This window comes from Prionailurus viverrinus, chromosome F2 (assembly GCF_022837055.1).
Source record: "Prionailurus viverrinus isolate Anna chromosome F2, UM_Priviv_1.0, whole genome shotgun sequence".
In the NCBI taxonomy this organism is placed as follows: domain Eukaryota; kingdom Metazoa; phylum Chordata; class Mammalia; order Carnivora; family Felidae; genus Prionailurus; species Prionailurus viverrinus.
The window spans coordinates 41,322,054-41,345,820 of NC_062578.1; the positions used below are offsets into that span (position 1 = coordinate 41,322,054).

General features: G+C 33.7%; 1 protein-coding gene across 7 annotated transcripts in view; it reads right to left on the minus strand.

Moving 5' to 3' along the window:
- The window catches only part of LOC125156101 (DNA repair and recombination protein RAD54B), a 96,417-nt gene that overhangs the window by 40,652 nt on the left and 31,998 nt on the right, over nucleotides 1–23,767 (minus strand). For 2 of the 7 annotated variants that reach the window (XM_047841798.1, XM_047841800.1), the window contains 2 exons: nucleotides 11,091–11,602; nucleotides 1,656–1,853 (listed from right to left, as the gene is read on the minus strand). In XM_047841798.1, the coding sequence (XP_047697754.1) occupies nucleotides 1,656–1,853; nucleotides 11,091–11,553 (661 nt within the window). In that variant the 5' untranslated portion in view covers nucleotides 11,554–11,602. Of the gene's footprint in view, nucleotides 1–1,655; nucleotides 1,854–11,090; nucleotides 11,603–11,964; nucleotides 12,400–15,355; nucleotides 15,805–23,767 lie in introns of those variants that run through there. The other 5 variants (XM_047841801.1, XM_047841804.1, XM_047841797.1 and 2 more) reach the window with 4 other exon arrangements.

The following is a 23,767-nucleotide window of genomic DNA, read 5'->3' on the forward strand; positions in this document are numbered from 1 at the left end:
TAAGTGTATAAAAAAATTAAAATAAGAAATAAATAAAACAGTAGCAGAGATACAGAAATTGGCATTTCCTATGAGCATTATTACTAATAATAATAAATAAAAACACCTTAGGTGATTCTACTTGTGCAGAGTAAAAACCCACTATTTGAAACCTGATTTGCATTTTTTGCTACATGCAACTGAAAGACCATTTTATTATAAACTACACATACACAAAACCATGTATACTATGCCTTATGGGTAAGGAATATTCCAGGGTAATTTTGATAATTTTACCTCTCTAGCTGGCTTTAGAATGTAATTTCACCATATAGGTATAAACAAGTTCTCCTAAAATCTGGCCCCAATCTACCTTAACCAACAACATGGAATATGAACTGTAATTTTCTTTTTAATTCCTCTAAAAGCTGAGAATAACATATATATAATAGTTGTTCAATATTTTTATAATACAAAAGTTCTGTTGCAGATAATTCAGCTCAGCCTCCACTCATCATTCTGTCCCTGACCTTCACAGACTACATTCCTGAAACACTGAATTAGTTTTACTTCTCTGCTTTCATACCTTTGCATATACTACTCCCTCTTCTGTATGCCCCTTTCTCATACCCTACAAAACTATCCTTCAAATACTACCTTAAGCAATTACTCTTATGAAGCTTTCCCCCAGCCTCCTGGGCAGATCTAAATGGCCTATTTCCTATTGCACTGAGTACAAATTCTCAATGAAACAATTCTATTATTGCCTCCTAATTATCAATTATATTGCCTTGTCCCCACTAAACTATAAATCATATCCATTTTTGAATGTTTACTCCTAGCATAGTGCTTGGCACATAACGGTTACTGAAAACTATTAACTATGATATTATTGAATGAATGAATGAATGAATGAATGATTGAAGACAATGCCAAAAAGCATGGTTGGTGTTAAGCATTCTGAATTTGTGAGCTAACCTGTATTAGTACAAATCATGCTGGCAACATTTATATCATAACAGAAATGATAACCTCCAATTTATATGTATTAATCTAGGTCATTCCTAGCCATTACCTTTTTTTTTTCAAAATTTTATTGGATATCATTGAAATTAGATAATATTCCACTCCTGACATCAACACCTTTCTAATTTTAATCATTTAGCATTCTGGGGAGAAAAGTACACTAAGACAAACTGCTTAATCTCAGAAAAATACCAGAATAACTGTATATACCCTGACTAGCCATTTCATTTTAGAGAAAATGGATCCATGGAATGGGATTTGCTTCAGTGAGTTAGTATACATAAGACTGTCAGACTGATGAGGCACCTGAGTGGCTCAGTCGGTTGAGCGTATGACTTTGACTCAGGTCATAACCTCACGGTTTGTGGGTTCAAGCCCTGTGTCAGGCTCTGTGCTGACAGCTCAGAGCCTGGAGCCTGTTTCTGAATCTGTGTCTCCCTCTCTCTCTGCACCTCCCCTGCTCATGCTCTCTCTCTCTCTCTCTCAAAAATAATAAACACTAAAAAAATAAAAAGACTGTCAGACTGACTACTATAATTTAGTTAAAGAGCATCTTAAACTAACACTTTATAAAACCCATTTTAATTATGTAACCTCAGATATATACTAATTTTAGGCCAAATCATAAGCATTATGTAATATCACAATACCTCTTCCAATGTCTTTGCCTTCCAAATCCTTTAATGTAAATGACTTTCCTTTTACAATGAGAACAGCATCACCTTCCCACTTTTTGTGTTTTTTCTTTGAAGCCTTACACCAAACAACACTGAAATATTTAACTAGGCTATCAGGTTCTTCCTCTTCTTGTCTCTTAGGCACTGTAATTTCTTTAGGGGCTGAGTGAACTAGAACAAAAAAATAAAATAAAATAAAACCACATTATTAGAGATGACTTTAAGCAGAAAGATCATTTCAACAAAAATAAGAACATAAGAAAATTAGATGTTACTAAAAAGTATGAAAAAATATTTGGTCATACGCCTGTATTTTACAAGTTGAGAAATTCAAACATCAGATGCTAGCATTAGCATGAGTACAATGAATACAAATTCTTATCATCTCAAAGTCATACAAACTCAGTTTAAATAGAACAACACGATAATTACCACATTTTATTTTACCGCTAACATTTTAAAGCTCTGGGAACTAAAGATAAATTTTCAACATCCATGGGAAAATATCAGCTTCAAATTTTGAATTTTGGTCTTTTCCTGGGCTAGCAATATGTAGTCTAATCCTCTCGTGAAACTGGACAGTGACAGCGAACCACAGCTCCCTGTCTGCCACCAAATCATGAGTGTAAACAACCAATACACTCAAAACCATTGTTTTTCACTCTCACTATTCAATAAATTACAGGAGATAGTCAACACTTTATTACAAAACGGCTTGTGTTACATTATTTTGCCCAGGGCGCCTGTATGGCTCAGTCTTCTAAGCATCCGACTCCTGATTCCGGCTCAGGTCACGATTTCGTGAGTTGAAGCCCCATGTCAGGCTCTGTGATGACAGTGCAGAATCTGCTTGGGATTCTCACTCTCTCCCACTCTCCCTCTCAAAATGAATAAATACAACTTTTTAAAAAAATGATTTTGCCCAACTATAGGCTACTGTAAATGTTCTGAGCATGGTGAAGGTCAGCTGGGCTAAGCTATGATGACTGGTAGGTTAGTTAGGTGTATAAATGCATTTTCAACTTGCAGTATTTTCAACTTATGATGGGTTTATCAGGACATAACCCCATCACAAGTCAAGGAAGATCTGTACTCCAATCCGGCTTCCAGTCCAGTCCTCCACCAAAACTATCCTGTTAAAGGCTACTGACAAACTCCTTGCCAATAAATCCACAAGATATTTTTTTAGTCCTCATCAGAGTTCTCAAAAGCATTTGACAATGTTGACTACTTCCTCCTTGAAATACTAAACCCTATTTTTACTTAGGTTAGCTTCTCTAACACATTTCAATTTTTCCTTACTTCTCTGGTTGCTTCTTCTTGAACATCTTTGCCAGTTCATCAGACTGGAGTTCTACGTCCTCTCAATGTGCCTTTCTCCTTAAATTGATACTACCACTGCATAAACCTGTATTTTTTTTCTCTAGCCCAGATCATGATTGTAGTTCTGTATATCTGTACATAACTGCCCCTCAGACCAATCTACATGAACATCTCATCAGGCCCACTTGTCTTCTCTCCAAAAATTGCTTCTCCTGCAGTTTTCTCATTTCTCAGTAAGGGTACCACCACCCTGATTCATGCCAAAAAGTTGGAAATCATCCTTGACATCCTTTATTCTCAGTTCCACAGCCAATCAACCACAAATCCAGGTGATTCTAGATCCCACATGGCTCTCAAAGCTGTGTACTGTTTGCTTTCTCCATAACCTCTACTCTTCAAAGCACCATCTCTGATCTGGACTATTGTAGGATCTTCCCAACAGGCCTCCTGAGATGTCTTGCCACCTCTACTCCCTAAAGCCATTTTCTGTATTTACTATATTTATCTATTTTTAAATGTAGATCTCATTAAGTATCCTTCTTGCTTAAAATCCATTAGTCTTAATGGTCTCTAAGAAAACATGTTACTTCTAACCTTCTACCTCTTCCTCCAACATGCTATTCCAAATTAACTTCTATTCACCCAGTCATAGACTTTAAATTTCCTGACCACCAAGCTAGATAGATCTTGCTTTATTATTTCAACATTATCTCAGCAATTAATTATGTGACAGATTACTTCCCCACTAAACTATGAAGTCCTGAGAGGAAGGGTCTATTTTGATCTTGCTCATCACCATATGCCCAGAATAATAGGTACTTTTGAAAACTGCCATTTTGAATCAAAGTGCATTTGACTTCATACTTATAAAAATATTAAGAGAGCATTATCTTAAAATTAATTTTCATGTGAAAGTAGCTTTAGGAATTAACTTTGAACTCCTCTCCATTATTGACCATTTTAATTTTCATTTGTATAAGTTGTTACCTTCAGGATTATTTTCCAAGTAAACTTTATAACAAAGATTTGATTCCTTGGTCACTTTTTTATGAATCCTATTTTACAGATTACAGCTTTTGCAAACATTAGTTTTTATAACCATAATTTCTACCAAATGCAGTTTTGCTAAGTTGGATTTTGATTATCTAAATATTACTAAAACTGTATTACTCCATCAATTTTTTAGTCAAGAAAATTTACCAGGTTTTAGATAACTAGTAGTTGTCATTTATTGATTTTTTTTTTTTTTTTTTTTTTTTTTACCAACCTTGATTTTCCCCAGATAAAGTTTGGAGGTTTTTAGGATTAAGAAAAAAGACAGGATACTTGATCAGTTTTTGAACTCCAAAAAATTTTGTGGTGTGCAATTTTAGTTTTGTTTTTGTATTATTTCTACCAGTAGTAGTCAATGTACATTGAATGAAAGACTAATAATACCATTCTGCATTTTTTAAACTTGCTCTTATCTTTTATTACATTATCCAAGAAAATGTGATTCCACAGGATTGCAGTAAAACAAAGGTGAAAAGTATGTCTTCATCCAAATCAAATACCCGGTTGTACTCCCAGAGCCTAAAGAGTTGACTTGTGTCCAAGACCCTTCCTGCACCAAGAAAAAAATGAATAGATAATAAACTGAGAATTCAGAAATTACTTATAATTAACTTTGAAATATCAGAAGATTCTCAGATATACCCTTTCTTTTGCAGAACAGTAGGAGGAAGACAAGAGTATGAACCAATCTGATGGGGTCTGAATTTTGAGACCCTGGACAAGCTATTTCCCATTCTATGCCAGTTCATGAATCTGTAAATGAATGTAATACTAGTACCTCCCTCACAGATTTTTTTGTGGGCATTAGATTAGCTAACATATGTAAAACACTTAGAACAGTACTTAACATGTAATACATACTACCTATTAACTACCATCATCATCATCATCTTGTCTTTGTCCCTTTCCCATTTAGTCCCATTTTAAATACAGGTCATTAAGGCAGGAAAGAGAGAAATTCCAAAAAGAAGAATAAAGATATTGGGAATTAAACACATAAGGAACAAAACCTCCTACATCTAGACTATTTGTAATACATAAAATACTAATTTGCTACGTTCCAGACTAATCACCCCCAACAATTCCACTCTAACTATAATTTTTATTTCTAAACTTGATCTGATCTATTTCCACCTTGACCCAATAATGTACTTTACAAATCAAGACCAAAAACAGTTGCATAAACAAAAGACTTGAATGCCTATAAGCCAGATTCACAAGGTAAGCATGATGCTTAAAACCATGCTTTGATAAAAGAGGAAGAGGGAGATATTGTCATTTTAATATTGATAGTGAACATTATCATCTAAATGATTCCTAAGCACAGTTACTCTATAATTGGATGGCTTAGTTATACATTTCATACACCCAAGTCTCTATTCCTTTTCTTTCAAAAATTCCAAATACAGTTTCAATAGAGCAAATGAAATTTAAAATGTCTCATACAATCAAATTCAACAAAGAATATAAATACTCTCCCAGATTATATTTTTTGAGTTTTAAAATTACCAAAACCTACCAGAATTTTTAATATAATTAACATATAACTGCAATATAAATTTAAGGTTTGAAACAGTTTTATTACACTAAAAAATTTACAATCATTAATATACAAGTTCCTCTGAACCAGTAATCATCCAGTTTTCTTTAATAAGAGAGATTTAATATCATCTAAATATCATTATGTATAAAATAAACCCAGAAGATATTTCTTTGCATTAAATATCATTTTCAGAATACTTTATGAGCATGACAGGGACTATACATTTCATCACATTTCTCAATACTCTTATCAAAGCATATATGCAGTAGAGGCTAAAATAGAAAAAAAAAACAAAAACAAATAAAACTACAATATTCCCAGATATCAAAACTACATGCTCAGCATTTTTCTGCTCAGCATTTTAAATTCATCTAAATATAAGAAAAGTTACGAATTTCAACTCTGACATTCCAATCATTGAGCATGCAAAAAAATTAAAAAAAAAAAAAAAAAAAAAAAAAAGAAACCCATACCCTATTGATGAAAGTGTAAGATGATACAATCACTTTGGGAAAAGGTCTGGCAGTTTCTTAAAAACTTAAACATATAGGTCTTCCCTAATCCAGCATCATGTCTACTAGAAATTTATACAATACTCAGAATCTTTATACATAATAGCCAAAATCTGGAAATAGGCCAAAAGTCCATCAAAAAATAATGGATACACAAACTGAGGTATACTTCTACAATGGAATACTACTCAACAACAAAAAGTAATGAGCTACTGATAAGAGGATGAATGAACACGGATATTAAAAACATTAAGATAGGTGCAAGAAACAAAGGGAACATAGTATATGAGTCCAATTATATAAAGTTCTAGAACAAGCAAAACTTATCTATGATTTTTGAAAAATTAGAACAATTGCCTGATGTGCCAAGGGACTGATCAGGAAAGGGGAAGAGAGAACTTTCTGGGGTGAGAATAATGTTCTAAATCTTGATAGGGATATAAGCTACACAGGTGGAGTCACCTGTCAAAACTCATCATTTAAAACTTGTATATTTCACTGTTTGCAAATCTTACCCAACACACACACACACACACACACACACACACACACACAAATATTGAATTCCATTTCACAATACTTATGCTTAATTGTTTAATGGGAAAGTATTCTAAATAATTCTCCAACGTTTTAAATAGCTGTTTTATTTTATAATTTTTTAACATCTTTTTTTAAGGTTATTTATTTTGAGACAGAGAGGGAGGGAGCGCAAGTATGAGCCAGTGGGAGAGGGGCAGAAAGAGAGGGAGAGAATCCCAAGTAGGTTCAGCACTATCAGCGCAGAGTCGACACAGGGCTCAATCTCATGAACTGTGAGATCATGACCTGAGCTGAAAAGAGTTGGACGCTTAAACAACTGAGCCACCCAGGCACCCCATCGTTTTATTTTTAAAAATGAACTGATGGATGGATACACGATAAAGCAAATACGGCAAAACAATAATCACAGAATTTAGGTGGCAGGCATATAAAGGTTTACTGCAAAATGCTTTTAACTTTTCCTATTTGAAGAGTTTCTTAATCTTTTTAACGAGGTGAATTCACACATAATTTTAAGACATTAAAGATCTACTAACAAAGTGTAAGTCTAATGATATATCTCTTTTAATTTAAATTTTGGGGCTAACTTTGGGTGGTAATTTTATTTTAATTTATATGGCTTTCCACTACTTACGAAGCAACTGAACACTAAAAATGATATAAATTCAAATTATACCTACTAGTTTTAATCAATTTAAAAAATATATAAAAATATACTGAGTCAATTTCTCAAAATCATATGCAAACATTTAATATGACTGTTAACATTTAATTAGATTGTATATCTTAAGAACTCACTTTTTTGTATTTAAGTATTACAACCATATTTCATCTAATTATTTTTACATATTTACAATCAAATTCACCATCAAATACTTAACTGATTTTGAGAATTTGTGGATCTTAACATCTAAAAAAAAATATATTATGACATTTAGACATGGTACATTTAGTATCCACTATAAACACAATTATTTAAATAAATGTATTTCAATTGCGCCCCATCCAAAAAATTTTATCTCAGTAGTACTGAATTCTTTGTCTTATGACACATAAAGAGTACACAAATCAGTACAATGTATCACCCTGTATTTAAAAGATATGTATTAACAAAGCATTTAACCACCATCATCTACAGTATATATTAAATACAATATGTCACATTCTAAATTATTTACATGTCTATTTAAAATTTGACATTACTCTAAAAGAAGGCACATGGAAATAATTCATAGTCTAAACATTTTCACATAAATAATGATGCAACAGGGTAGAATGAAATCTTTCAAAAATGAAATAACACTCAATGTCTCATACAAAAAAAGCCAAGTACTTAATGTGAAATTTTTAAGAAATCTAATGGTATTTTTAGAAATGAAAAGAGCTTTGTTAAGTTTTTCAGGATGCCATTATAAATCATACCTAGTTTAGAAAAATCAAGTTGTAAAAGTAACAATGTATCATTTAAGTTCATGTGGATAAGATACAAAGGTGGCAAAAATAACCTGTTATCCAAATTACTAATATACTCAATGAAAGGATATTTTGACTTAGCTTATTTTTCAAATTTAATATGCTTTTACAGAATCAAGTCTACATTTTAAAAATAAAATCACTCTTACCTATGTTTTTCAGCATTACATTTCATAGGTAAAGTTCATGGCATTTAAATTTTTGCAAATTACAATTAAACAAGATTGACTCAGAAAAACGCTGCAGTAAACTCACTGCAATGAGTACAATTCTGGTGTTTAAATGTATATAAAAATAAAGTTTTTTCTTCTACGCAGTCCCTAAATTCTAAGGAGTCTGTCACCTGACACAACCAAAGAAACAACAATCTTGAACAATGCTGAAGGAAAATATGACTGTAGAAGACTATTACAGGCAGCAAAAAAACTTTCAAGGGCAATTTTGTATATTAATTTGTTACCTACCACAGTGATTTTAGAACCTAACCACACACAAAAATAAATGTGTTGCACTTTTTTGAACACAAAACTCTCCTAGAAAACATCTCACAAATTTAATGTTGCACAGAGCAGAGTCTGGAAAACTGATCTGGCTGCACAAAGTCAACATTCAAATTGAACATTAACATCAATTCTGAGTAGCAGCATGCTAAGATTATAATATGAATTACATTACATATGGTAATATGCTTCCAATAATTTCAAAAAGTTAAAACTGACTACTTCAAGGATGTACTTATTAAAATTATATTGTAAAAACATTAAATTAGAATTATAAGATTCTAATCTCTTGAGTCCAGTTTAGACTTAAAGAAAAATCACAGCATAAAGATGGAAGTACTGAAAAGAGGTATCATATTATACATGCAAGGCATTTTCATAATAAAATATTTAATTCTAATAGCAGACATAAAATGCTGATGAAATTAAGCAATCTACAAACTAAAATAGTACCAGGAGAGGTTTTTTTAATTCTATTTCAATAGCCATAACCTAAATTCTGGATTTAATTTCCTCTCACTAAATGCCCAACCCACAAATGCTATTATAATGCTAACTCAGATAGCTAATTTATATCCCTCTAATTAAAAGCATTCAATGACTACTTATTGTGCATTCAACTGTGATTATTTAAAAACAGCATTCAGTGTCATCCATAATCTGGCACCAATCAACTTCCAAACTAATGTCCCTCAATTCACCTTCACCCACCTCCTCTTTTCAGCAAAATTTTTTTGAGAATCTAGTATGATTTAGGCATCAAGCTACATTCCAAATACTCTGTTCTAGTGGTTCTCAAACTTTAGCTTCCATCAGAATCTCTAGAGGGTTTATTATAACAGATTTCTGGATTCACCTCCAGAGTTTCTGATTCAAAAGGAAATGGATTTACATTTCTAACAAAGTTCTCAAGTGGTGGCAATGTTGCTGGTCAACGCTACTCTTGGTGAACCATTACTCTACTCCAAAGGCAACAAACTGGAAGCCCAGTGGCCGAATGAGGCCCACTCACATGTTTTGTCTATGTAGTTTTTAAAACATTTTAAATTATTTGCAAACATTTTTAAGTTGAAAATCTTCACACAAAAATGCAGATTTCTGGAGTACTGCATGTAAAACTTTTGCTGGAGCTAATTGTAGCTATTCATTTAATCCTAGTCTAGGTAACTAAGTCCTAATTGGCCCTCTCTGTATCCACTTAAAATCACCTGGCCTACCACTGTGCTTGTATTCCCTGATTCACTTCTCCCCATTCTCTAAACCTTTTCCCATGTTGTTCATTCTGACTTAAACATCCTTTTTCCGCTGTAATGAAATACTGAAATTCCACCTACCCATTTCTAAAGATTGGCTTAAAAATCCTTCCTCAACAAAGCACCAGCAAAAATATACATATTAAAAATTTCACTTAAATTTAAAATGTGCTTTCAGAATTGGGATTTTATTTCTGTAAATACTAAAATAGCAGTATTTACAATAATATATATTAAATCATAACTATTTTTTGCTATTTCTATGTAAAATTTTAATTTTGTTCAACTTTTTTACTGTGAAATAAATCTTTTTCAGAATAAGATATGAAAAATGATTACGACATTAAATCTTATAGCCAAAATATATAATAAGTCCAGACAGAGAACAATCTTATTTTGCTGGACAAAAAAGGGAAGAAGGCTAGGGGTAACTGATAGAAGTCCCCTGATTTCATAACCTATGAATCTTTAAAAGCAATTTTAATGAAATAAATACTTCTATAATTTTTTCATATGGAATATATTTTAGTGGATTTTTACTTCTATGGAGTAGCAGGGGAGAAACCTACAGAGAAATGAAAACTGAATGCTGGCCTTTGCTCTGCCATAAACAGCTCTGTTACACCAAGTCACTGAGTTCTCCAATGGACCTCAGTTTCGTATCTCTAAACTGAAGAGGTGGAAAAAAGTGATTTCCAAATACCTTCCCTCTCTAAAATTCTATCACTTCTTCAAAACACAGGAAAGCATAAAAATCAATGTCATACAGACAAGCTTCTCTTATCAGGCCTGTACTGTTTCTAAATTAGACGGACTTAAAAACCTTGAACTACAGCTTTCAAAGCTCTAATTTAAAATGCTGAAGACTCAGAACTTTGAAAGAATACGTTTGTATATCTTTTTCATGTATGTTCTATTTTAATGATCAAAATAAGACATCTTTTGTAAGGCCATCAATTAAACTTCTTAGAAAAAAAAATGAAGACAAAAAATATATAACCATGCCAACCAATGCATACGTTTTAATATATCTCAAAAGAAAATTAAATAATTGGATAATGTCAAAAAAAAAGGCTTTTTCACAATTGAGACTAACAACACTTTTTAAGAGTATATGTATCCTGTTTAGGATATTACCAAATGAAAGTAATTTGGCCAAAATTAAAATTATCAAATTGCAAGATTAAAAAAAAAATATTAGAGACTATTACATTCAGGCAGATCATGCCGTAAGCGAACTGCTTTCAACTTCTCCACTTCAATTTTTGCTCTTAGCAGCTCTTCCTCTAGCTGCTGCCTTCTTTTCAATCCATCCCTCTTCTCCTGAACGTACAATCCAAAATTTTTTTGATTTTCTAAAATTATCTGATGCTCTTCTTTCAGCATTTGCAGAATCTGAGGGTCATACCCTAACTGTGACCTAAAGTGTTCTCCACGCTCATGCCGAAAAAAATCATCTCTCCTTGGGATAGAAGATGGAGACGAGGTCATTCTCATGTCAACAGAGGAAAGTGACGGCGACAAAGATCTTTCCATAACATGTACTAATTCATGGTCTTCTCTTTGCTCTAAAATATCACTCTGTTGAGAATTTAAAACCAGTGGAGGAGGGGGCTTAATGTCTTCTTCTTGCTTCACCTCCACTGTAATAGCAACTGGATGGTGATCCAACATTACCTGTAGTGAACTCGTACCAGCCTGTGCTTCCTCATCCAAGTTTGCACTACAGCACACAAAAAAGCATTAAATGTAAATCAAATGAAGACAAGAGCATATTTATAGCATCATTTCATAATTAGTATACATCAAATTGTCAAGCTTTAGAGCTATAAAGAAAATTGTGAAACAAAAAAATTTAATCCTTGAAATTTAAAATGACTAAATTTAAAATTTCAATAATATATACATACAGCTCTCACTGCATCGTTAACTTTAAAATCAAGCTCTTAAAAGGACAAAAAATTGCAAATACTACCTAAGGCCAATGAGGTAAATAAAAAAGAAAGGCCTTTCTTAATGCTCTCAAAGAGATACCACATGTTCCCACAAGCCCGACGTTCTTAAATGGAATAAAGGGACATTTACCGCACTTTGGGCCTTGCTATTCCCACACCTTAGCCCTAGATCCCCTGCTCCTGCTCTCCTGGGCTGATCTAAAAATCACCAAGGTCCATGATTTCTAGGATAGAAGACCATAGATAGGAGGTACTGTCCTCCTATAGGATTTCTATATCTGTCCAAAAAAAACAAAAAAAACAAAATCAAGTTTTTGTATGGCTTTGGGTATGCCCAACTATCAGAATGTTATCCTAACTATACAATTTTAGATACCATGGTGTTTATTCTTTACAGATCCTAAACCACATGACTCCGTTGGCCTTTCAGTCTTTCAACCATTGGTCAGATAAAGTTCACAGGGAAAGGTTTCATATCCACTACTGTATCCCCAGCAGAGCATAATACTGTACTTGGAACCTAACAGGTATTTATCACATGTTGAATGATTAAACAAAAGGCATTTTTAATGAAGTATTTTTAAATGGCTTATATACTATATACTGAAAGTCTGTTAAATTTACATGTAACTTTCATAAAATACACACTTCTATCAGATAAAACTAGTTTTAGCATAATTTAAACTGTGACATAACAATATTTGTTATGACATAAAACACAATGTATCTAAAAATTCTACTTTTTCAACAAACAAATTTCATGAGTAACATGAAGCTACTGATTTAAGAATATGTAATTTTTTTCTTGGGTTTTTTTAAATTTATGCTTCTGCCTAACTTAAAATAAGTTATAGAGGGGAAAGGGAGTATTGGACCATTAATGAAAAAAACACTACATTCAACATTATTTAGAGAACACTTTCCAAATGATAAATAAGTAACATAGTTAAGAATGCACTCTACATGGATGATTAAAATGCTGGAATAAGTTCAAGTAGAACATGAGGAACAAAATTAAAACTCTCCATATGTCACTTACTAATGAAATTAAATTGCCAGAAATTATCAGATATTTAAGAGATACAAATGAAATAATAAGATACATAGTATGTTATGAAAAATTTGTAGATTATATAAATTCCTTACTTTTCATTCTCTTTGTCATCTTACGATTTTCAAAAGTAAAACAATACAATATCAATGTAATTCAAAGTAGTAAGTCTTCCCTTTATTAACTCTAAAACCTAGCAAGGAGGAAGGTTAAAACTACAGACAAAAATGAAACTTTTAAAAACCCACATAATTGCTATTCCAAATTAGTATGTATAAAGGAGTATAAGAACCACTATTATATACAGACATTACACTCCCATGTAAATTTTAAAATGTTTTTATCAAAAATATTCATTTTTCATTGAAATATTACAAGTAAGCATAACGAAGTAAAAAATAAAAAATGTTTTAGAGAAGGTCACAAATATTATAAGCAGAAGGACTTCTAAAATTTATGAATTTTGAAGGTCAAATAGACTGCAAAAACACAAAATATAATCTGATATTAGAGAAAAGTAAAAATAAAGACATATATCAATGTGTTATAGAGGTAGCCTTACAAAACGGGTATGTATCTTTAAATATGTTAAATATAAGCAGTAATATTTACCTTATTAAGAATGGGAGAGTTTGGTGAGACTAACAGGCATATTTTATACTAAAGCATAACTAAGATTATAGATTATAAACTTCTGAGAATTATGAATATTCAAGATGATGTCAAATCAAGTAAAAGCACATTAAATATACAAATATGTTAAATAAAAATGTGAATACAGAGAAAATGGCAATGTGCACACTGACACAAGCACTTAAAAGGCTTATTTCTAATAATAAATTCTTCCCTTTAATATATGAAAAGTTGTTCTTGTTTAAATAGTGGGTTTTGTAATGTATAAATTAACAAATTCATTTATCAGAGCAATGTTGTTATCCCAAAAGATTGACTGTATGTTCACAAATAGTCATAATGTAAACAGATACTTGTATATTACTTCTCTTCTATACTCACTATATTTTTAAAATACACCACTAATTAAAACTACAGTTTATATATGTAGTTTTCAAATTACAAAAGCCTATACTTAATACCCAAAAGGTAGTTTTATACCTGTAACACGAAAGCCACTTTGAGGGGGCAGGGGGGTGGTTAATAAGCAGTACAGTATAAAAGTCTTACTGTGGAGTTTTTTGGACACCCAGCAAATTAGGATTTAATCATTTCTCTTCACAGAGAACATTTTAAGCACTGATGAATTAATACACTGTGTATCCAAGTTCCAGATTCCCCCTGATTTTTTTTTTTTACTATGTTATCTTAACCCAGAAATAAGCAGTGTATGATAAGAAGCTGGTCTCAAAAAAACTACCCTAATAAATTATAAAAATAACAAGTTTGGTTAAAAAGTTTTTCTCCCCTGTTTCTCTCCTAACTTCAAAAGGATTTCACAGGTAATCAATAATTTAGCTTATATAATGACTCTTCCACCAAGAAGAAAGCACTGTAAATCTTTGTTTGAAATGTCCCTCAACTCACAAGTTTACAATTTGTTTAAATAACCCTAAATGGTTCAGAAGAATGCAGCTGCCATTTTTATCTTTTGTCAGGGGTTAAAATTTGAATTAGTAATAAGATAACAGTTTTGAACATTCCCAGTTATTCCCAGACCATAAATTTAACCAAACAACTGTTTCTAACCCTGTAAGAACTTAGTTGCTTACTCATATATTAAAATTCATAGTTTATATCTTTGCAAAATAGGAGTGCTTACCCTTCTTTCCTATATGATTCAAGATCAAAGTGAAACTACATCATTAATGAACAAAAACAACAAAAACTTTTAATTTTATTAAGTAATCTGAATCCCTAATTAGGCATTAACTCCTTGTATTTATCTTTCTTATTTTGAATATGTTGGAAAATAATTTAAACTCTCTTAGTATATACAATCATGCCATTAATAAATTTACTTAATTTTTTATTTTAGGCTTTTAGCTCAATTAATATTCACTAAGTGTAGACAGTAATAATTCATTAAAAAACAAGGGTTCTTCCATTTCTCCTGAAACTGCTAACTTTACATAAAATTGAAAATTCCAATGAAATATAATCTTAAATAAGAAAAAGATATCTCTCAGAAGCTAATTAGCAATTTAAATTTTAAGCTTAAAAAGTTTATGAGGTTATGTTACAAATTTCATCCCATTTATTACTCCCTAACCTTTACTTTTAGAAACTATAGAGAGAGGGAAGGGGGAGGGGAAGACAATAAAAAGTGGCTTAAATCAAATGCAGCAGAAAAATTCCTTATAGCCTCACTTTTCTTTTTTAAGAAAGCAAAACAAAGACACTATTCATTGCTCCCGTAGTGGGGATGCTTACTATGCATATCTCTATCACAACTAAGCCAGAGCCCAATAGATAGGAGGCGCCATAATTTTCCACAAGAAAATAAAATAAAGCTTACCTTTGAATGTGGTTCCTGTCTCTTACCAGGCAAAAACTGGAAATCTGGGGAATCATCTCCATAACTTTCTTGGTTGGCTCAGAAATATTGCTTTTAAAATCTGATTGGGTCTCTTTTTGCTGCAATAGCTCCTGTTTGGCATATTCTTTGAGCCTTTTGTAAAGGGTGCGTAGGCCCTGGGCTGTTCGAGGAGGGCGATCTACTCCAATTGCATTATAGTTTACTGCTATGATATCCCAACATCTATTCTTTTCCACTATTACTGAATGTTTATTAGTGTGTTCTTCGAGAATTTTAACATATGGCTTCACAAGCTTTAGCAAATCAAGCTTTTCAGATAAGGTAAAATTGGAAGATCTAGCCTTTCCTACCATTGTTCTTTTCAAATTAAGTAGGCAGTTTCTGAAACCACCATGCAGCCTTCAGCTCTGCTCAGCTCTTTTCACAAACAGAAAAAGATCAGGCTTAACTAGGCTAGCCTCATTTAGGCCCACGCCTACAGGGGAGGGTTTATTAAAATTCCTCCAGCTTAAGCTGACGCAGGTTCAGGAAATCTGCTTAAGCCAAGCCTGACCTACATAAAGCTTCTCACTGAAGAAGACAGGAAGGCACAAGCAAAACACACTTGTGTATAAAGAGAACAGCTCGAGATAGGATTTAATACACAAAGGTCTAGAGATAAACAGGGAACACAGCTAAAAATTAGCTAATTTAGTGAGAATATCGTATTTCCACACATGTATGCCTAGCTGATAGACTGAAACTGCATTGCAGTACCACTTTAATAAAAACAAAAGAGGAACTGTTTTGTGCTATTTGTTTACAAATCCAGTAGACAGGGAAATGAAAAACTAAAGATGAGTGATGAATGTAGTGATTCCTAACAGAGCCCCTAATCACTGTTTTCTGAGCTGCTGTTCTCTTACAAAATCTGCATAATGCTGGTCCTGCTGTCAATCAGGAATTGCATATCCTCTAGCTAGTTAGGTTACACCCAGACTCAGACTTCACAGTAAAGCTAAGCTTCTCCTTCATTTACAGTCTACAATAGCCACTACATTTTTTTCAGTTACTTATGAAAAAATTTTTGTTGAACATTAAATCTAAAAAACACTTAAAAATTATATGTTTAAAGCAATGGATTATTCTAGCTGTAACTTATGTGAATATGCTAGCCTGCTTTATCATGTGTAAAAAAACACCATTCACAGTGAGAACAGAATAATCATGCCTGAAGACCGCACACAACAAAATGGCATTTGCTATTATTACAGAGTAGGATTTTTATTTAGCTATATTCATATAATTTGGACTATTTAAAAACGAGACACCAGGAGGCGCTTTGGGTGGCTCAGACAGTTAAGCGTCTCACTCGATTTAATTTCAGTTCAGGTCATGATCCCACGGTTCGTGGGATCAAGCCCTGAGTCTGACTCTGCACTGGAAGTTCAGAGCCTGCTTGGGATTCTCTCTCTCTGCCCCTCCCCCACCTGCAGTATCTCTCTCTGGCTCTCAAATAAACATTAAAAAAGAGAGAGAGAGAGAGAGACTTCAGACTCAAAATAGAGTCACTTATGCTAAGTCCCATGTCACCTAATTGCAACTTAATTACACTTTTGGCTCTTCTAAAAACGGGATTTTAAACCAATCAAGAACTATGTGATCAGCACTAGTGAGGCAATCTGCCTGACAGACCCCTGCCAGACCCTTAAGGAAAATGAACACAACCAATCCACTTTTTCCTAGGATAATTTCCTTGTTCACACTCACTTCTGCCTATGAAAGTCATTCATTTTGTATAGTTCCTCAGAGTTCTCTTCTGTCTGTTAAATGGGATGCTAATTCATAAATCATTGAATAAAATCAATAAGACCTTCAAAACTTATTCAATTGAATGTTGTTTTTTTAACAAATGTAAACAGCTAGTCTAGCCATTTGCAAGGCCACCAGGTGGAGTTTAGAATGTACTTTCTAATCCCTGTCAGAAAACATAATAAATGTATGCATAACAATTTTAACAATGTAACATAAACAAGGTAAAAAAAAAAAAAAAAAGCCTAGTTTCCCTTCATATACAAGTATAGGGGCTAAGGGCAAGCTGCTCCAAAAATGGGCCACTTTGGATGAAGACTGTTTTGACTTAAAAGCAATCAAAACTCAGCAGATTCAGGAAAAGCTCTTAACCTCCCCCTCAACTGCCTAAATTTACATTGAAAAGGAGAACCTGTACCAAGAAGAAAAGCTACTAACAGATTGTTCCTTACTTAAGAAAGGTATCTACAGTAACAGGGCAACCTTTGTTTTCCATACATATACTCTTACCTTCCTGCTAAAGGTCTTCCTCCTCTTTGTTTCCCCAGACCACTAAACCCCCTCCTTAGCTCAGGATGTTATATAAGTCTCAATTTCCCTGTCTTTGAAATCTCATGTCTGTGTGGATTCCCCGTATGCATAAAACTAAATTTGATTTTCTCCTGCTAATCTATCTCCTGTCAATTTAATTCTTAGTCCAGTGAAAAAGACCTAAAGGGCAGAAGATATTTATTCCTCCCTAACATAGCCGTTAGGCAGTTTTATTGCTCAGTAAATTGCAGAAAATAGAAATGCAAATGATATTTGTCCACAGAGATGCAAACTAAAAACTGACCTACCTAACAACCTGATCAAAGGAACTCAAAGGAAACCCAAGAATACAGGATATATGCCGTCTTTAGATAATAAACTTAGTTAATTTCAGAAGAAATAACTGGCGATGTATTAAAAAATGAAATGCTGGGGCACCCGGGTGGCTCAGTCGGTTAGAGTGTCCGACTTCAGCTCAGGTCATAATCTCACGGTTCGGTTCTTGAGTTCAAGCCCTACACTGGGCTCCCTGCTGTCAGCACAGAGCCCTCTTCAGATCCTGTTACCCCTCTCTCTAACCATTCCACGCTCATACTCTCTCAAAAATAAACAAACATTAAAAATTTTTAATAAAAAATGAAATACTAATAAAAATACGAAAAATCAATAAATCTCATAAAATTATTTCAAAAAATGTATACTAAAAATAATTTTCATCCACAAGACTGGCAAAATTCTTAAAGATTGAAAATGTCAAGTAGACGATGGTGCAGGGCAAAGGGTTCTCTTTGGTACTATCATGGGAGTGTAAAACAGCATTCTGGATGGCAGTGTGAGAGTATTAATATTTCACATGTGTAAAACCTTCTAAAATTGCAGTAATCTTACTTCTCAGAATCTAACTTAGAAAAAATATTCAAATACAGGGAAGAATAAACCATTCCCTGTAATAGTATACTGTTGGAAGCAATCTAAGGGCATTTCAGGTGGGGACAATTAAAATCACTAGAATAGGGGCGCCTGGTGGCATAGTTGGGAAAGCATCCAACTCTTGATTTAGGCTCAGGTCATGATCTTGCAGTTCGTGCGTTTAGACACCACATTAGGGTCTGTGCCTGACAGCATGGAGCCTACCTGGAATTCTCTCTCTGCTCCTCCCCACCCACCTTTCTCTCAAAATAAATAAAATTTAAAAAAAATTTTTTTTTAATCACTAGAATACATCCATAACTCTAGGCAGCACTAAAATAAAAGAGGCAGATTTTTATGTATTGACACAGAATAAGCTCCAAGATATATGGTAGGTGAAATGAGCAAGTAAAAGAAAAATACATACTATATAATCCCATTATGTTTACCAAAAACAACCAAAGCTAAATAACTGTAGATACAGAAAAAATATACACAGGAACAAAATATGTAGGCAGGCATAAACACATGTATGAAAACATACTCCCAAAAGGTCTAGAACTCCACTGTCCAATACAGTAATGTTAAGAAAAGAAAACCACAGGCCCTAATGGTATCACTTTGACTGAGTTCCCAAACTGGGGCTTAATACCCAAACTTAACTGCAGTTTCAACCTCCCCCCAGAAATGTGGCCTTAACCAGTCAGTCAGGAAATTTTTCTTTCCACCAGTGCCAATGACTCTGTCATCTGGGTCCTCTCTCCCTCAAAGAAAGATGAGGTACTCTGCATGGTAAGACCCCTCCCCTAGAAAACAACCTTGTCAATCCTTTTCTTTCGCTAATAACTTTCTTAACCCTCCTTCCTTCCTTCTATAAAAACCTTTCATTTTAGGGGCGCCTGGGTGGCGCAGTCGGTTGGGCGTCCGACTTCAGCCAGGTCACGATCTCGCGGTCCGGGAGTTCGAGCCCCTCGTCAGGCTCTGGGCTGATGGCTCGGAGCCTGGAGCCTGGAGCCTGTTTCCGATTCTGTGTCTCCCTCTCTCTCTGCCCCTCCCCCGTTCATGCTCTGTCTCTCTCTGTCCCAAAAATAAATAAACGTAGAAAAAAAAAATTAAAACAAAAAAAACTTTCATTTTATACAACTCTTTGGAGTGCCTCTCTACTAGCTAGAGGAGGTGGGGCCCAATGCATGAATTCTTTAATAAAACCAATTAGATCTTCAAACTTACTTGGCCTGATTATTTAGCAGTAGCCATGAATCATGTGTGGCTACTGAGCATTTTAAATGTTGTTAATGGAACCGAGAAAGTGAATTTTAAATTTTATTGAATTTTAATTTAAAGTTAAAAAATTTAAATTGAAGAAACATATTTTTTCCATGAAATACAACTTTACTGTTTTGGTAGGATTACATACCTTTTGATCCCATATACTACTATTTCTAACATTACTGACAAGAACAACCCCCTTGACCAAACTTTAGTCAGGCTCCTCTGAGCCCTCTTCTCAACTACGCTTTGGCCTTGGCAGCCTGCCAGGCCCAGATTTGGCAAGAATCTCTCCACTCTTGATACCTAACCAAATTCTTCATACCTTCACCCCGATCCTAACCAAGTTCCTCTCAGTAATTTTTCATTCACTCACTTCTATATCCTGCCCCTTGGCTATAAATCCCTGTTGTGTTGGGAGTTCGATTCAATCTCTACCCTCTACTGCAATAGTTTTGAGTAAAGTCTTCTTGCTTATTTTACTTTTCCAATACAATTTTTCTTTGACATTACACATAATCACATCACCAGTGTAGACAATGTTTCTTTCTTTTTTTTTGTTTAAAGTAATCTCTACACCTAATAAAGGGCTTAAACTCACAAACCTGAGGGTCAAGAGTCACATGCTCTATCAACTGAGCCACCCAGGGCCCTTCCACCAGTGTATTCAATCTTAACAAATCGATTACGTTTGAATGATTTTTTTCTATGCACTGATGTAACATTTAATGGACTTGTTTGAATATTTTATGCAGACAGTACAAATTACAGTGATATCCTGTGTAACTGCAATTGATTACTGTCCTGAAATATTTATTACAGTTTTAATTGCATTATAATTAAACTCTTTTTCTAGCCAAAAACATTTAAGAATGGACAAATTTTTTTTTTTAATGTTTATTTATTTTTGAGAGACAGAAACAGACAGAGCACAAGCATGGGAGGAGCAGAGAGAGAGGGAGACACAGAATCCAAAACAGGCTCCAGGCTCTGAGCTGTCAGCACAGAGCCCAGTGCGGGGCTCGAACCCACAAACTGTGAGATCATGACCTGAGTTGAAGCCAGACGCTCAACCAACTGAGCCACCCAGGCACCCCAAGAATGGATAAATTTTTTAATATAAAAAGAATATACACTACTGATGCAGAATCAAGTGGACATGCAGAAGCTAGTACTCTCACTGCAACAATGAAGAATAAAGACTGGATTAAGGCACATCACAAATTTCACAATAAACACTAAATACAATTTGATACAAGAGAACAGAAATAAGCTGTTCATTGTGTAAAAAAATTTTAGATTATAAACCAGACAATACTATGTGACACTGTCAACAAATACATAGTAAATCTAACAAGAAATTTCCTCTCAACAAACAAAAATGAAGTTTAATCATCTAAAAAAAGAATTAAATATCCAGAAACATTTTTAAATAATATATAACAAGGTGTGAGCTTGTCACTTTGGCCAGCCATAAAATGGCTTGGTTTCTTGCACAAAAAAGGAAAACAATTTCTAGATGAAGAGCTGGTGAAAAAAACTTTATTTCAGGTATGGAAATTTTGTTTAGAACATTACGGGAAAATTTTTTTAAAGATATTTTTAGGGGTGTCTGACTGGCTCAGTCAGAAGAGCATGCAACTTTTGATCTTGGGGTCATGAGCTCAAGCCCCATGTTGAGTGCAGAGATTACCAAAAAAAAAACAAAAAACAAAAAACAATATATACTTTTAAAAGGATTAATTAAGCAAACAACAATTGTCTACAGAATACAAGACCTAACACACTGATTCAATGATTCAGTATTTTTAAAATACAAATACTTTTCTTTAGATTTAAATGAGTTGTACAATTAAAAGATAAACTTTACTATGAATATTTGGGTCACATCTTATCTCAAAGGACTTCCAAACTGATAAGAAATGCTATCAATTCATGACCAAATATTCATGGCATAGATATTTGTGTATCTTCTATATCTGTAAAAAGAAGAATTTCAGTGAGAAATGGAAAAAAAAAGTTCTACCACAACCGATCATTGCTCTCTTAGGTTAGGTTAAAACTGATTTATTGAAATTTTAAAACAAAAAAACTAATGTTTTGGGGTGTCTGGCTGGCTCAGTCAATAGAGCATCCAACTCTTGATCCTGGGGTCATAAGTTCAAGCCCCGTGTTGGGTGTACAGTTTACTTTAAAAGATAATTAATTAATGACAGATAAATAAACTAATGAATGTTTTACTTATTACTTTGTTCCAGATATACTATAAAAATTTTGTACTTGATTTTCATAAGTAGACTCTAAGGAAACTATCTTGAATATAGTTGTTAAAATCATTTGGAATATGTATGCAACTGCTATGAACACTGCCAGTTTATAGAAAAAGAAACAGAACATATTTCATTTAATGATGTTTTTTTGTTCTTCACCAGTGCTCACTGGTTGAGTCACAAAGTTTTGTAAAGAATTATAGTACTGTGAACTCCAATTCAACATTTGTTTGAAACAAAAGGAATGCTTGCCAAACATTCAATAATCAAAAACGAAAAAATGATACTTCACATTTTCTTACCAATATCACAGTTATATATGAATGAGCTAAATTTGAAGCTCTGACAAAAAAGTATCTGTGACCTGGTTAGATAGGTAAGAGAATTATGTTTAAAGTGAAAATTTTCGGGGCGCCTGGATGGCTCAGTCGGTTGGGCAGCCGACTTCGGCTCAGGTCATGATCTCACAGTCCGTGAGTTCGAGCCCAGCATCGGGCTCTGTGCTAACAGCTCAGAGCCCGGAGCCTGTTTCAGATTTTGTGTCTCCCTCTCTCTCTCTGACCCTCCCCTGCTCATGCTCTGTCTCTCTCTGTCTCAAAAATAAATAAACGTTAAAAAAAATTTTTTTAAGTGAAAATTTTCATAATGATACAAGTCAGTAAGTGACATACACATTTTTCCAACATGAATCAATGGAAAACTTTAATTGCAATTCAGAGTGATATGCAAATTGCATGCAAAAGCTATAAAATTTTTGAAAAATACTTTGTTGGGGCGCCAGGGTAGCTCAGTCAGTTAAGCATCCGACTGGATCTCAGTTTAGGTCTTAACCTCACAATCATGAGTTCAAGCCCTGTGTTGGGCTCTGCACTGAGCCTGGAGCCTGCTTAAGATTCTACCTCTCTCTCTCTCTCTCCCCCTCTGCTCCTCTCCCCCACTCAGGCTCTCTCTCCAAAAATAAAAAATATTTTGTTGATATTCATAAATTTAGAGCTGCCTTTTAATTTACACAATGACCGTGTGAAATCAATGTTAATAATATTAACATTGAAAATGTGACATAGTAAATTTACTTAACTTTGACATACTTTTGAAACTGATGTGGTTTTTTTTTTAATGTTTATTTATTTTTGAAGGAGAGAGACACAGAACATGAGCAGGGGAGGGGCAGAGAGAGAGAGAGAAAGAGAGAGAGAGAGAGAGAGAGAGAGACATAGAATCCCTAACAGGCTCCAGGCTCTGAGCTGTCAGCACAGAGTCCAACGTGGGGCTCAAATTCATGAGCTGTGCGATCATGACCTGAGCTGAAGTCGGACGCTCAACTGACTGAGCCACCCAGGTGCCCTGAAACTGATACTTTTAATTCCCAGTCAAATCAATTCTTCTAAAACAGATGGAATTAGTTTTGCAGATCTAGATATGAATATAAACAAAATTTTTAAAAACTCTATTCAGATAGTAAACAACTTTTAACTATGTTTAGAACTTGGGTATACAAATCTGTTTTTTCAATTGTACTATGCAATCTAAATAATGATCAAGAATTCACAATAAAAATTCAGCATCCAAACTGAGATGTAAATGTAAAATATATACCAACTTTTTAAGACTTAGTACAAAT